Consider the following 14,121-nt stretch of genomic DNA (forward strand, 5'->3'; position numbering starts at 1 on the left):
CAGTCAACAGATGTGATTATGAACTCACCGCCGTAATTGGTCTGTAGTCTACAACAAAACTGTTCGGATATGCTGATACGCATAAACATATTAGGGAGAGGATCATCTGCGACGGTATATTCTGGATATCATCTACCCACTCGAGCAACTATAGCAATCAAGAGAATCGATCTTGAGCGCTTGGATATCAATGGCACCGGGACACGGCTCGATGCACTACATAAAGAGATACAAATCATGTCACTCTGCAATCACCCGCACCTCTTGCCGATATATCAGAGCTTCGTATCAAACAGTTATCTCTATATTGTCATGCCTCTCATGTCTGCTGGTAAATTTCGAGAAACATTTAAAGCCAAGACGGCCTTTATTAACCTTTATTCTAGGCTCATGTCTTGATCTTTTGACACAGATTAGCAGAACCGGTCTAAGTGAATCAATTGTAGCCTGGTAAAGCTTGTCATCTCAATGTAGAGATTGGTAAAATATTTCATATCCATTCATTCTTGAATATTTAGCATTCTCAAACAGGTTGCCCTGGGGTTGGATTATCTACACACTAACCATTTAATACACCGGGATGTGAAAGCGGCCAATCTGTTACTTGACTGGAAGACAGGTTATGTTTCACTTGCTGACTTTGGAGTCAGTAACCACTTACTTCCTAATGTTGCAGAATCTTCAGAACCAGTCTCCAAACATGTAGGCCCAGCTACCATGCAAGTGCCGCGTAGCACTTGCTCTAATTTAATAGTGGCAGGGTTATCGGATCCAATCAGCCATCCCAAAGTTTCCCTCAGGCGCTCATTTGTTGGCACACCATGTTGGATGGCCCCTGAAATACTCGGCTGCCAGGCATATGGGACCTCGGTCGACATATGGTCTCTTGGGATAACAGCTCTAGAATTAGCTTGTGGGAGGGCTCCTTTCAGTGAATTTGATATTCGTACCGTAAGCCAAAGCTCGTTTTAATGACCTACTTTGTAATGTTTTTAACCTTTTTTCTTCTTCTTGCAAGATATTTGCTTGCATTCTACACCGACCTTCACCTACACTTCAAAGCGTCGACTCTAAAGCTAGTTTCGGCGATTCTTTTCATGATTTTGTTGACCAATGTCTTCACAAAAACCCTGGGCAACGCACAACAGCCCAAGAAGCACTTTCCCATAAATTCTTATGTCACGCAGAGCCTCCTACGCATTTGGCTGACTACCTTGCCTGCTATCCAAAGTTGAACAAAAATACATCTCAAACATTATTTCTACACAAACAACCACTTTGTGACACCTTACACACGAGTATGCATGAGAATGATGACCAAAGTAAGAAATTACAACTTTATTTTTGTCTTTGGATAAACTGGAAGACTTCAAATTGTATCTCATCATATTGCCTTGGTTTGTATGCATATTAATCCCAGATGCTTTATGCTGGGATTTCTCGGCACAGCTGATAAAACCCTTTCAGCTCGATATTTGTCAAGCTAAATTTATGAACAAGTCATTGGAAGACACACTTGATTTGCCTATCACACCTCAAGATATACAAGTATTTTCTGTCAAATCAAGCGACTTACCGCTTGAAGGTTGTAAAAAGACATCATTGCCAAACTTTTGAACTGTATATCTTAGCAGTCGATTTAATCGCACAACGAACACAACAAATGTACCGATCTTATGCATTCCCGCCCTCTCTGGCTGTACGTTCATATGCATGCTATGTACACGTTACCAGAAGTGCGTAACTTATATATATATATATAATGCTTTATAGCTCTTTTTTCTATATACAATAAAACACTTTTTTCATGTACAGATAATATTTAAAGACTACTATATAGAAGATAAAGACTTTTAGGCATTCACGTGCCTCTATTGATTCCTAATCTTTTCATGAACTCCGTTGCAAAAAGAATTCCAGTTCCTGTATAGGTTTTAACCTCTAAACACTTTCCTATTTTAATTTTTAATTTTTTTTTTTTTAATTTTACCTGTTTTTGCCCATTTTCGCTAGTTTTTTTTTTTTATATAATGTCATTCCAAGCGGGTTCAATTTTTAATCAAAAATCTCGTCCTTCAATCCAATCATCTAGGGAATATGAATCTTATACACAATCCCCTATAGAAGATCCAGGGTTAAGTAATCGACACAGCATCACAGAATCCCTGAAGCATCCTGCTAGCATTATAGATGCAGCCCGAGAAAGTGAATGGATGTGTGATGAAGACATTAAGACCGATGTATTATACCCTCAATACAATTCAAGCAATCAAAAACCTGATCTCACCGCATTTGATGCTATGGTCAAAGAACAAGCCCGCAAGTTGTCTTGTGGTACCTTAAGATTGACAAGAACATTAAGCAAACAGAATCAGTTGTATGGAGACTTTGCAAAAGTAATTATACTTCAACCTACCTTACGTCTTTTGTTACTCACCGGTATTACTTGAAAGAACAACAATCTCAATGTTGATCCAGATGCATTTCGGTTTGAGATGTACTCTACCAAGGCTATTCCACAGCCCACTCAAAGGATTCAGTGTTTGCTTACCGAAGAAGGGCGTAGTTTACTCGATTATACATTAAAATCTACTGGATGGTGGTTTGATGCTTTGAGCCCAACAGATGAAGAAATGAGAGTTTTGAGCAAGGTAAAATATATACACCATATGAACAAAGAGTTTTTATCGGGATCAAGTAACGACAAAAAAAAAACTTAATTGAGCCCGAGAATTAGACGCTTCACATTCACCCTTTAACGACTGAAGATATTCAAGCAGAAGAGCCGCGTGAAAAGGTCGAATTGTTTCCAAATTATACATTTGTTTGCTTCCGGAGCTTTGATATCGACCCTTATTCAGAACTCATCCGTCCTTACAACTTTTATATCCTGATCTTCAAAGAAGGTCTTTTGACAGTAATATTTAAAACTAAATGCATGATTTGGGTATAAAAACTCATTATGACCGTTTTAGTTCCATTATAAGACATCACCACATCCAGAGAAGGTCCGTCAACGTATTGATAATCTCAAGGAGCATATGCTGATTACACCCGATTGGAATAGCTATGCCTTGATCGATGCCATTACTGACAGTTTCGCACCCACAATCAATCAAGTTGAAGTAGAAGCTATATCTATTGATGAGTTATCACTTGTACTTCGTCGATCTGAACAATCAGATATGCTTAAAAGAATCAGTCGATGTCGCCGTCGATCAACCCAACTTTCACGCTTACTTAGCTCAAAGCTTGATGTTCTTAAAAGTCTGATGAAGAGATATGAAGACAAGTCACGCGATAACCTGTTTTTCCAGTCAAACATGCTTACTAGTGATCAAGAACCCTCTAATCCTGCAAATGATATTGCGGAGAAAAGGTCTTTTACTGAAGTTCTTTTGTACTTGGGTGATATTCAAGGTTGAAATCAAGACAAGTCAAAATTTGGATATTATCTTGGACTAATCAAACAACCCAACAACATTTTATTAATATGTAGATCATATTGTTACAATGGCGCAAAATGTCAATCATTATGACAGAAGTCTGTATAGAGCTCACACAAACTATCTGGCTCAAGTCAACCTTGAGCTCACAGAAACCTATGCAAAGACAAACGGTGTCATGAACCGACTTACATTCCTAGCAACTGTATTCGTACCTCTCACACTTGTTGGTGGTCTATGGGGAATGAATGTCAAGGTATAAAACCAAAAATTCGTGGTTTGTTAACTTTGGTGTTTCAGTATTTTTAAAGTACAAAGCAAAATACTTATTGATATATGTCTTTTTTCTTGATCAAGGTACCTGGTGGAGACCATGTTGACCTCAACTATTTCTATTGGATCCTTGGTGGAATGGCTCTTTACTGTGTATTCTCGATGTATTTGGGAAAACAGGCACATATACTTTAACAAGGTCTAATAGATTTTTTTCCTCAGAAGCTATTATTTAAACCGAAAAGAAGCTGCTTTTTATAAATAAGTATATTAGAAATAGTGTAGAAAATTTGAACGATTTATAGAACAATTCAAAAACAAGACCTTTATGATATGCGTGTTTCTACTTTATTTATTTTTCAACGTATAATGTATAACAACTAGATACGACCTAAATTTATAGCATACCTAGTAATTCACCTTCTAGAAATTCACCTGTTCTTGCTTTTAAATATATATATATATATAATAGAATAAGATTATGGTCCAATGTACAAACTCAACCATTAGATACACCAATATCATAGAGGATTAAGATTTATGTGTTTTGGAAAAGAAAAAAGAGCACTGTATTTACAAATATATTGTGTAATAGTTTGGATAAATGAATCTACTGTAGAGGGGATCCTGTTATATGAGCAGAGAGAGGAAGTTGCTTATTCATACTTTCGGCTGTTTCTGAACGAAGCTGAAGCATCAGTTGCCACTCTGACACCATCTTTTTTACTGCTTCATGGTAGCTCCAAGGACGCAACTGGGTGTCAGGTCGGTCTGTCATCCATGGTAATGCGGGCTTATAGCCCATAAATACTTGTACAGCCACAAGAGCTGTAAGACTTTCTGCATGGATGGCATGAAGTAGTGTAGATGTTGAATGATATTCGGAGGACTGAGCAAGGATAGATGGTCTACCAGGACTTCCTGGGCTACTTCTTGGGGTAGTTGAGGAGCGCGGAGACAACCCGGGATGAGCATGTGTATCCTGTTCTGTATCAGACCAGTCATAGGAAGCACGAGCAGAAAATGAAGGTGAGTTAAGTGATGATATTGGGCGAGACATCCCAGGTATATGAAGTCCTAAGCCGCATGTCGAAGTATCGGGGGAGAGATTAACTGGAGATGTGTCATGTTCAATATGAACTGATGGGGTATTGATGTTTACAGTTGGTATAGGATCTTTTTCTTTTGGGGAAAGCCCTCCACTCCAACTCTTCCACCTTGATCTCCGTCCAGAAGAATCAGTGGTCATGCCAGAGTTTGTGGTTCTAGGGGTGACAGGGCCATGTATTGTCGATCGATTATGAGAGCTTCCGACATCTCGAAGTCTTTCATGAATAAAATCCCTTAGAAATAGGATCAATGGACTCTTGTAGCAAACAACAAACTCCAAGAAACGCCAGATAGCAAAATCATACACAACCGACATTGAGACCGGGCCAGACTGAAGAGATATCCGGAAATCAGGAGACCCTGGCATAACTGACCAGTAATTTGGAGACGTCCCTGGGGATTGTACCTGACTAGGTGTTGAGCGACCTGATCCTGATTTCGGACGAAGGGTTTTTAGAGCTTGTCCAAAAGCAAGAGCCTCTTTAAGGAAGTAAGCCACTTGAACCCAAGCTCCCTTAATACCATCAAACGATTTTGCGCCACGTATTAAAATAATTTTAAGGGCCACAAAGCTAAGAGAAAATAATAAAGCTACAGAAGATATAGAATGCAACGTCTCCTTCGTTTCTGGGGTTTCTGCCGCGTCTGCCGTATCTTGGGCACCTGGATGACCAATTCCAGATGTCAGAGAAGTTAACGAAAACCCAGAAGTTTTTGCTTTTAATAATGACGCTTGACTACATGACTTTGTGGTGTAGGCCAAAAGACGCATCCAGTTGGCTGACGGGTTAGGTCGATATCTTCCAATTTCAGATGCAATATTGCCATCCCAGCGAAGATCGTATTGAAGGCAGATTGGGATTAAGATCTTTCCAATAAGTACTGCTGATGGTGGGAGCTGTTCGATTTCATACAATACATCCTGAGTTGTAGTCTCAAGAATGGCAATTATGAGTCGAACAAGTGAATTGCAGAATCGTGTGTGTCCAATATCATCCTTTTCCCACTCGGAGCGCATAGCTACTGTAATTCCGAAAGGTACAAATCGTTCCTTAATTACACCTGCGATGTCCATCATATTAACGGGTTGTCCTTGCCCGCGCTCTAAAACGATCGCTAGCCCCTCATACAGGTCAGCGGCATCCGTGTTCTTCCATTGGGTACGATATTGTGCATGAATCTGAATTAAGATCTTTTTGAATGGCTTTGTGTAATTTTTTGTAAGATCATTGGCGTTAAGTGCATTGAGTGCATCGACCAAATAGTCTCTGATCCAGTCTGTAGAACAAGTTGAATCTCGAATTGTTCCATAATCTCTCATGACAATCTTAATGACAGTAGCCATCTTTTCGTGGTTCATTTCTGATAGTTTCCCGCCATTTTTCAAGTATTCGCGTACAAGAAGTACAAACTCTTTCTTTATAGTCAGACGATCGTTTTGTTGCCATTGCTTTCCGTACGCATGTTGAGCGGATTCTGATCGACTTGGACCTTGGCCTTTATTTTGTTCTTCTGCAAAAGGCACTTTTGACGTTCCACCGCCTGACTGAGAAGTGTTTGTAGTGCCTAGACCTGCCAGTGGCTTTGCATTCTTGCTGAACTTTACAAAGACTTCAACTAGAGCTGAAACACCTTCTGCCACAAGTTCTTTCAAATTGGTGAGCCTCCAGAATCTTGGCAATAGATGTCTAAACATTTTCACAAATTGTTCTGCTCTTAGTGATCCTGGATCATAAGCAATAACTGTTAAGAATAGTCTGATAAAGTTGTCTAGTTTGAACTTTCTCTCTGAAAAATCATTATCAATTAACGGGAGGATCGGAGCAGTAACACTTCTACCCAAAGGTTTAAGAATAGTTGTCGACAGAGGTATTGCCATTGGGTTGCTGACAGAGTCGATCCGTTCCTGAATAGAGCGTTCGTGATCGTCTAATTCAACCTGTAACTGCAATCCGAGAACGTCTGAAGTTGCTCCTAAGCGAGGTGGGTTGTGCATAGCTTGCATAAGTGTAAATAAATTGTCTGTCATCCAAGATCCAAGGCTTGCAGACTTGATGTAAGCCTTGAGAATCAAAGGTACAAGTGCCCCCAGCATTTGGAATACAAAAGCCTCTTCGTGTACTGCGTAAAATCTGCACCAGGCAAATGTAATTGCAGACCGAATATGAGGAAATCGTTCTACGTCGCAAAATACTTTAAAAAGCGATGGTGTAAATGTCGTATAGCCACGATTCGAGACAAAAAGACGCTTGAATCGAGTAACAACACGAGTATAGAGAACAAGTGTCTGCCCAATAATTCCAAAATCGTTTTTGTGCTCTAAGATAATTACATTTACACCCTTCAGAATTCGTTCAAGTTCCATACGGTCGTTGTAGTTCTTATTCAAACCGTTAAGCAGTACATCAATGAAACGAAGCCAGACTCTTGCGCGTAAAGCCGAAAGAGTGGATATATCATCATGTTGCTGAGAAGAACGTCTATCTGGCTCTATCTCGTGTGATTGGTGTATAGCATTTTCCACGCTTTCAAATACGACATCAGTATCAAGTCGTTTGCGTAGCTTGGCATCAGGAAAGTACATGTCTTCTGTTTCAACTCCAGCCCAGCTTATATCAACTTCGGATAACGTAATAGGCTCATAGTCTTGAAGGGTCTTTTTTACAGCATAAACTTCTCTTGGATAGCGAGTCAGAAAATTAGTCAAAAATTGAATATGGCTGATTCGTAGCATAGCCACAGAGAACACATCCCAGGGAATATCAAGAACAGAGAACGGAGACTTCATGTCAGTTAAACCGCGCGGAAACATAGCAACTGGCTGTTCTGTAGTGAACCAGAATCGACCCGTACTGGCTAAGAGGTGCTCAATTTTATTCTTGCGGAGATCGCGAGTAGACAGACCGTTCGTTGACAAGGTTAACTCAGCCAGAATGGGATGAATTAAAGCCATTAAAACAAGCCCATCTTTCTTATTTTCGCGAGTGAGCCATTTAAGCATACCCGATAAATAGTTGAACAGTATGTACGCAAACCCAGGAGGTAGCTTCGCTTGTATACTGACCAGGTAGCGCAATCGTGATAGGATATCATGATGGCGATCAGCCTTATATTTTCCAAGATCGCTTAGGAAAGCTCGCAAGAAAAGTGAAGGGTCATCACGTGTAAGTGTTTCCAATAGTTCTCGCAAGGAACTAGCCACACCACTATCCTCATCTTTTAGAAGGTCGACCATACTCAAGAAAGATACTGTAAAGGCATGGACAGTAGACGCACGTTTTCTACGTGTAATCATCTGACTGATATTCACTTGTTTTGTGTCGCTCTTGTGTACTCTTCCGCCTTCTACAGACTCGTTCATTCTTTCGTCCTCTTCTTCTAAAAAGAGGGAGGGAAGAAGAGCCAGAGGAGTCAAAACCTTCTTTAAAGCTTCATGCTCTTCACCTTGGTCATCGTCATCCCACCCCAGTTCCTGAATCTGTCTCTTTAATTCAATGGGGAAATTACTCGCATTTTTAAGTTTTGACATCCAACGCGGTTCATCCATGGTATATTGGTTACTTCCGAGATCGGTTGGAACAAACGGTGTTGAGAATGCACCGCCATCTCCTCGAAATGGGCGACGGCGGGAAGAGATTGGAATATATTCTTGAGCAAGAACATTAAAGCGATACGCATTGATAGCAGCATGCTTTCGGATAGCAGAAATTCTACAAGTAGGGTTTGTGCTAGATAAAATTTATGTAAGCGTAACACGCTTTTAAAATAATAATTATAGAAATTGTTTTTACCTGTAGAAGTCGCGAGTAGTTACTTCTATAACAGTTTTTGGTACTTTTTCTCCACATTGCATAAGCAAAAATGCGGCTGGTATAAATACTTGTGGATTACGATCATCGGTGAATCTCTCCCACAATGGAGTGACTAGGCGAGAAAATTCTTGAGTAGACAATGTTGTAAAAACGGCGACAAGTAAGGAAAAAACCGAGCCAAATGGATCCTGGTTGATCTTTGGTAATCTTTCCAGTCGTCGCTTAGCTAAAGTTGTAGCAGGTCCATCTTGTAGAGATTCATTGTAGGAAATTCGAAGAGGGGGGTGGGTACTAAGAGATATTTCAGTCTCTAAATTTATAGAATACTCTGTTATGATGCTTTTGAGTCGTCTATTTCGTTGGATTAACGGATTTGGTTGCTCATCACTTGTTCCATAGTCATTGCTAACAGTGCTATGACCTGATTCAGCTGATTCAGATCTAGGTGGTACTCTTGAAACTGGTCTATCATTGTAAGAACCCGTGCTTGCAGCTTCTTTAGCTAACTCGTCAACTGTAAGGGCATGTACAATTCTGATCTTCTCAAACATAAGTGTAACGTCGTCAAGAAAAGTGTTGTGGAGCATTACTGAAGTACGTGGCATTCTTGGTCCGTTTTCTCCATCACTGCTCGCTGCTTCCCATGGTGAAGTCATTTTCTCTGAATCGAGATAAAGTTCTGCAGTGGCTACTGGTTGTGTGGCCCACTCTATAGACCGTGTCAGCCATCCTGGACGATGAGTAGTATTACAGAAAAATCGTATATCAAGAAATATGTTGCAAATGATTACTCGGAGTGGGATTGGTATCAAAACAAGCTTTTCTTTAGCTGTCATAAAAACAGATATACGCCTTTCCAAATCAATCAGGAACTTCTTCGCAATCTCGTCTTCTTCCATGTTCCGGTCTCTATCCCTTTGCTTGTCCCTCAATTCTTTGATAGCCTCTGAAAATTCAGCTGCAACAACGCATTGTCCAAGAGTTGTACTTCCCCATTTTGTATCTGATGCGTTATCCGAATTCCCTGCTGATAATAATTGAGTAGGATTATACTCGCGCTCTGAACGCCTTGTTCTTTTATTTCCAACATCGCTCAGGAGGAGTACATTGATCATTTCGGCATCCTGCATCCAGTATTGAACTCCTGAAAGGTATCGTCGTAGACAGGACATGAGGGTTAATAAGCTAACAACCTTTTCTTGATCATTAGAAGCTACACACGACACAACAGGTTTATAAAATATCGGTCTATACGATTTTGCTATTTTTGACAGAAGATCGCTCAAGGAGGGGATGTTTTCTGGGTATGTTGAAGTGATTGTGGTAAAGATAGTTGGTATAGTTCGTTTGACAATTTCATTGCTGATGTTATGGTCAACGTTGAAAGCCAGGTTGTGATATACTCTTACAGAACGCTCACTTAATGAGTCTTCTAGCATAGCTTCAGTACCAAAGACGATGGATTCGCTGTAACCTCCATGCCAAAATTCTTCAAAATACGTCTTGATGTCGCTTAGAATATTCTGCGGTATATTAATTTCGTGGGGTGTGTCGACTGGAAGACCTGAGTTGTGTTCATCAGTTGGATAGGAAAATCCATGATCGTATGTTGAGCTTTGTACAGAGGGTTGAGGGCTATGATTTGGCGAGAATCTACTGTTGTTTATTATGGCTTCTTCGAGGCTCGAAACGGACAGGAGGGACAGAAGCATTGTCACCAGATTGAGCGCCACGTTCTTTTGTTTATAGTCTTTATCTTTATCCCGCAAATTTACTTCGAGAATTGATACTGGTAATTTGGTCTGAATAAATTGAAGATAGAGTAGCAAAGTAGAATCGTGATGACATAGATCGTTTTTGTGCCCATTTAAGAATATCTCAGTAGCTATTAATAGCATAGTATATTAGACACTCCCAAAATTTTGAGTTGATGTACTATAGAAAACTTGCCAGCCTCAGATAATACAAATACAACTTTCAAATAAGCTGGTAATACGTCTAGTGTTGGCTCAGACCAATACCGCTAAAACGTAAATCAAAAGTAAATATAAAAGAAACAAACTATTAAAGGATATGTTTAGTTAGGCGGTCTTTTATGACTTACTGGAAGTAGGTTGGATATGATTAGTTTATCTCGGGGGTTTTCTTGTGAGGTTGTCCCATGAAAAGACACATTTCCTTTGTATGGATTTTCATAAGCATATTTCCCTGTCATGAGAGATTTGCAAAGACTTTCTACGACACAAAATCTTGCAATAGATACAGGGGCGGTACTTGTTAAGGAAGCTGTATAATAAGAGTCCCATTGATCTCCAGCAATGGGAATCATATCACCACTTGCTAAAATGTCTAGCATTTCAATAATATTATCTCTAGCAGTGTCGCTTTCTTCATCAAAACATAGGGGTTCCTGGCCGGTTATAGGAATAGGTGAAATGCTTACTAATGCATTCACTAGAGTGTATACAAGCGAATTAAATGCTCCTGGCGTTGAAGGTAAAAGGAGTGTATTTCCTATCAAAGGAGACATTATTTCTTTTAAGGTCGAAATGATTCGTATCTAAAAGAAAAAGAAAATTAAAATTTGTAGGATTAATTAGGATTCACGTATTATTGTTCAATGGTTTACCTTGAGTTGTAACTGATTTGTTTCCATCAGTCTGCAGCAAAATATTATTTGTTCAAAGTTTTCCTGTAGAGTAATAAAATAAAGAAGTATTAGTAAAATGGAAATATATATATATATATATATATATATATAATTCTCTTACATCTGGTGTTAATTGTGTAAATCTCCCCCGAATATAATCAAATATATCTAAGGCTTGTCTACAATCATCCACTACAAAGGAACAAACGTTTCATTATTTATATGATATTTTTCTTGGGATTGACCTATACACATACACTTATCACTATTGAATAAAAACTGATCAAATGGAACAGCAAGGATAGCTAATATCTCTCCTGTTAATGGAAGCCTTGTTGCTTGTTTATGCTTCCGAAGAATCTCCACCAGGGATGTCATAATTGCTGATACTCGAGTAATATCTGATCGAGATTCTTTGCTTAGTTTATCTGCTAAATCTCCTGTAGAGGATGTCTGTGCACTTGTTTCTACTCTTGGATGTCGAGGAAACAGATGAAGTTTGTGAGATGTAGGTTCACTTGGAACACTTATATTGGAGTCAAGAGGCTCTGAAGAAGAATTTGTAAAGCTGGCATGCTGACCACGAGTGTTGAATTGCATAAGCATTTTATCTAACGCACGTTCAAGGCGATATATATCCTGCTGTACTGCTGTTGTCGTGGCATAGATACCATTATTGTGCATGAATCGACTGGTACGAAAATTACGACCGAAATTGGTCATACCTGCAGCTTGAGCAGCAGCAAGGGTTGTGGAGGCCATATTGTATTGTCGGTGATCGTTCTGCAAATTCATTATAGGATCTGAGGTGGTCTGACCGCGGGAGAATGGATTGAATATAGGGCCACGTTGTCCAATTCGTTGATTGACTAAGGGGGATCGGGAAGTGGACGATGGTAATGTAATCGAGGTCGAAGCCGAAGAAATAGAGGTTGATGGGGGTAGGGCCGCGATTGTATCTTCTGATATGGCAGGCTGGAGATTATCGCGTACCTTATCCCAGCCTAATGTCATTGCCCTTTTCGACTTTTCGAATTCTTGCCTGTGTAATGATACATTCCGCCGTGGTGGTAGAAGTCTTGGCTGATTCTGGGGTGTTGATGAGCCGCTCGAATCTCCAGTGTGATCATTGGACATTCTTTACGGAATAAGTGGACCTGTGTCAGGATGGTAATATTTATTGGAACCAAATGTGATTATATATAGTCTACCTTTTTGCAAACCGTACTTTTTTACTTTCCGGTAGATCTGTAAAAGGGTGTCCAGTGTACTACTCTTACGATTCAGTCGGGTATCCAATGGACTTAGGATACTGGATCCTGTGACTTGATTTGCGTTTATCCGAAGTAATGTTGAATGCACATATTGGTAAGACTTGGATAAGATGGTGGTTAATTTAACATAATTTATACAAGATAATAATAATTATTCAAATGAAATTGTGTACAAAAATGATTTATATTATAAAAAGACGTATATTTTGGTTTATCTTTTAATAAATATATATGTGTATATGTGTATATATGTATATATGTATATATACTACAATTCACAGGAGTACATCGTTTTAATCTATTATACGCCTCCCTTCTTGGCCTTGAAGAAGTTTCTAATGACAAAGACCTGAAAACCTGACATTCCGACAATAGCCAGACTCTCAAAGATGGCGCACCAGTAGATTCTGCTTTCAGTAGATAAAACTGTGCTTGAGTTACGGTTCTCTCTTGTACGGAAGTATTTCTGGGTGCGTGAAATATCGGTCAAGGACTGTGCAATGCGATTGAGGATATCCTCCATTGTAGAGACTACTGGAGGTGTCTGGCTGCTGCTATCGCTCTTTGCTATATTATCTCTAATTTCGCTCTCAACAGTGATTTCAAAATCTATTAATTTATCGGCAAAGGTGGACATGCTGTTGGAGAAACAGAATGAATATTCTCCAACGTCTTGTGCGGTAAATACATAGTCTCCCTGTCTCTTGCGTTCACCATCCAAGACAATTTCTCCCCTGGGACTCTTGACGTCAAAATCAATATCGAAATTTCCTCCCGACTGAACCTGAGTTTTTATGAAATTGATTAGCACAACTGATATAATGTTTTCTCGGCAGAGAAATAAGTTTGCTTTACCGCGAAATAGAAACCGAGCTTCTTTGATGGGGCATCAGACCAGACGTAAAAACATGCAGTCTCATGAGCAGCAACATTGTATGATAATGCAGTTGCATTTGTGATTTCTGGGAAAGCCACAAGCGAGATTAAGATACTCAGTAGTAAGATGAATATTGTATGATGTGACATGGTTTCTTTTTTGATCTTCCTTGCTGATGATGGTCAATAATCTAAGGATTCCCAATGGACAGTTGGCTGGTAACTAACACTGTAGGAAATTGTAAATTTTATAACTCCGGGCGCGTATAAAATCGATATGCTTATATACTACAAAATACAGGAAGTCACACTTTCCTGAACCTGAAAGAATTCGCCAGGTCCAGCACAAACTCGGTGTGGACAGACTAAAAAATTCAAAAAAAGGTTCAAAAAAAGGGCAAAACGAGCTCGTCTTGAACTTGGCCAATCAGACTAATTTATGACTGACCACACCTTTTTTTTAAAAAAACTTTTAGTCTGTGCACACCTTTTTTAGCACACTTGAAAGTATCGCAACTCGACACCTTTATTACACGTACTCCCTTAATAGACAACTTTCTCCATAAGCTGAATGTCAGTTATACTTGGGTTCATGTCCATCTAATATTCATCCAATATTCTTCTTGAAGAATAAGTTATAAATTGATTGCAATTTTTGATTACGTCAACTCCATGAGCAC

The 14,121-nt window shown here is 39.4% G+C and overlaps 4 protein-coding genes across 4 annotated transcripts; 2 read left to right on the forward strand and 2 right to left on the reverse strand.

The window, feature by feature from the left end:
- Positions 1–54: 54 nt before the first annotated feature.
- PHYBLDRAFT_106324 (hypothetical protein) lies at positions 55–1,414 on the forward strand (the record flags this gene model as incomplete). Its single annotated transcript, XM_018427943.1, has 4 exons — positions 55–392; positions 519–649; positions 761–951; positions 1,019–1,414. Coding segments are annotated over 4 exons (1,056 nt in total), but the record flags the coding sequence as incomplete, so codon positions are not given.
- A 616-nt stretch (positions 1,415–2,030) lies between these two features.
- Positions 2,031–4,032, forward strand: PHYBLDRAFT_184933 (hypothetical protein; the record flags this gene model as incomplete). Its single annotated transcript, XM_018439003.1, has 6 exons — positions 2,031–2,396; positions 2,454–2,651; positions 2,738–2,917; positions 2,976–3,420; positions 3,500–3,702; positions 3,804–4,032. 6 exons carry the CDS (start codon positions 2,031–2,033, stop codon positions 3,912–3,914), a joined length of 1,503 nt encoding a protein of 500 aa, XP_018297853.1. The 3' UTR covers positions 3,915–4,032.
- A 195-nt stretch (positions 4,033–4,227) lies between these two features.
- PHYBLDRAFT_75680 (hypothetical protein) lies at positions 4,228–12,428 on the reverse strand (the record flags this gene model as incomplete). Its single annotated transcript, XM_018443086.1, has 7 exons — positions 4,228–8,557; positions 8,621–10,443; positions 10,578–10,664; positions 10,746–11,201; positions 11,271–11,333; positions 11,413–11,483; positions 11,549–12,428. 7 exons carry the CDS (start codon positions 12,426–12,428, stop codon positions 4,330–4,332), a joined length of 7,608 nt encoding a protein of 2,535 aa, XP_018297854.1. The 3' UTR covers positions 4,228–4,329.
- A 261-nt stretch (positions 12,429–12,689) lies between these two features.
- On the reverse strand, positions 12,690–13,610 carry PHYBLDRAFT_130202 (hypothetical protein). Its single transcript, XM_018429344.1, has 2 exons — positions 13,421–13,610; positions 12,690–13,349 (listed from the first exon to the last, which is right to left on the reverse strand). Exons 1-2 carry the CDS (start codon positions 13,589–13,591, stop codon positions 12,867–12,869), a joined length of 654 nt encoding a protein of 217 aa, XP_018297855.1. The 5' UTR covers positions 13,592–13,610; the 3' UTR covers positions 12,690–12,866.
- Between the last annotated feature and the right edge of the window lie 511 nt (positions 13,611–14,121).

This window comes from Phycomyces blakesleeanus (assembly GCF_001638985.1).
Source record: "Phycomyces blakesleeanus NRRL 1555(-) unplaced genomic scaffold PHYBLscaffold_2, whole genome shotgun sequence".
Classification (NCBI taxonomy): Eukaryota; Fungi; Mucoromycota; class Mucoromycetes; order Mucorales; family Phycomycetaceae; genus Phycomyces; species Phycomyces blakesleeanus.

What these genes read in the sequence shown, in the direction of transcription:
- PHYBLDRAFT_130202 (XM_018429344.1), bottom strand. Translation starts at nt 13,591, where the DNA reads ATGTCACATCATACAATATTCATCTTACTACTGAGTATCTTAATCTCG. An exon ending in AGCTCGGTTTCTATTTCGCG is followed by an intron (nt 13,350 to 13,420) that starts GTAAAGCAAACT and finishes ATAAAAACTCAG; the next exon opens with GTTCAGTCGGGAGGAAATTT.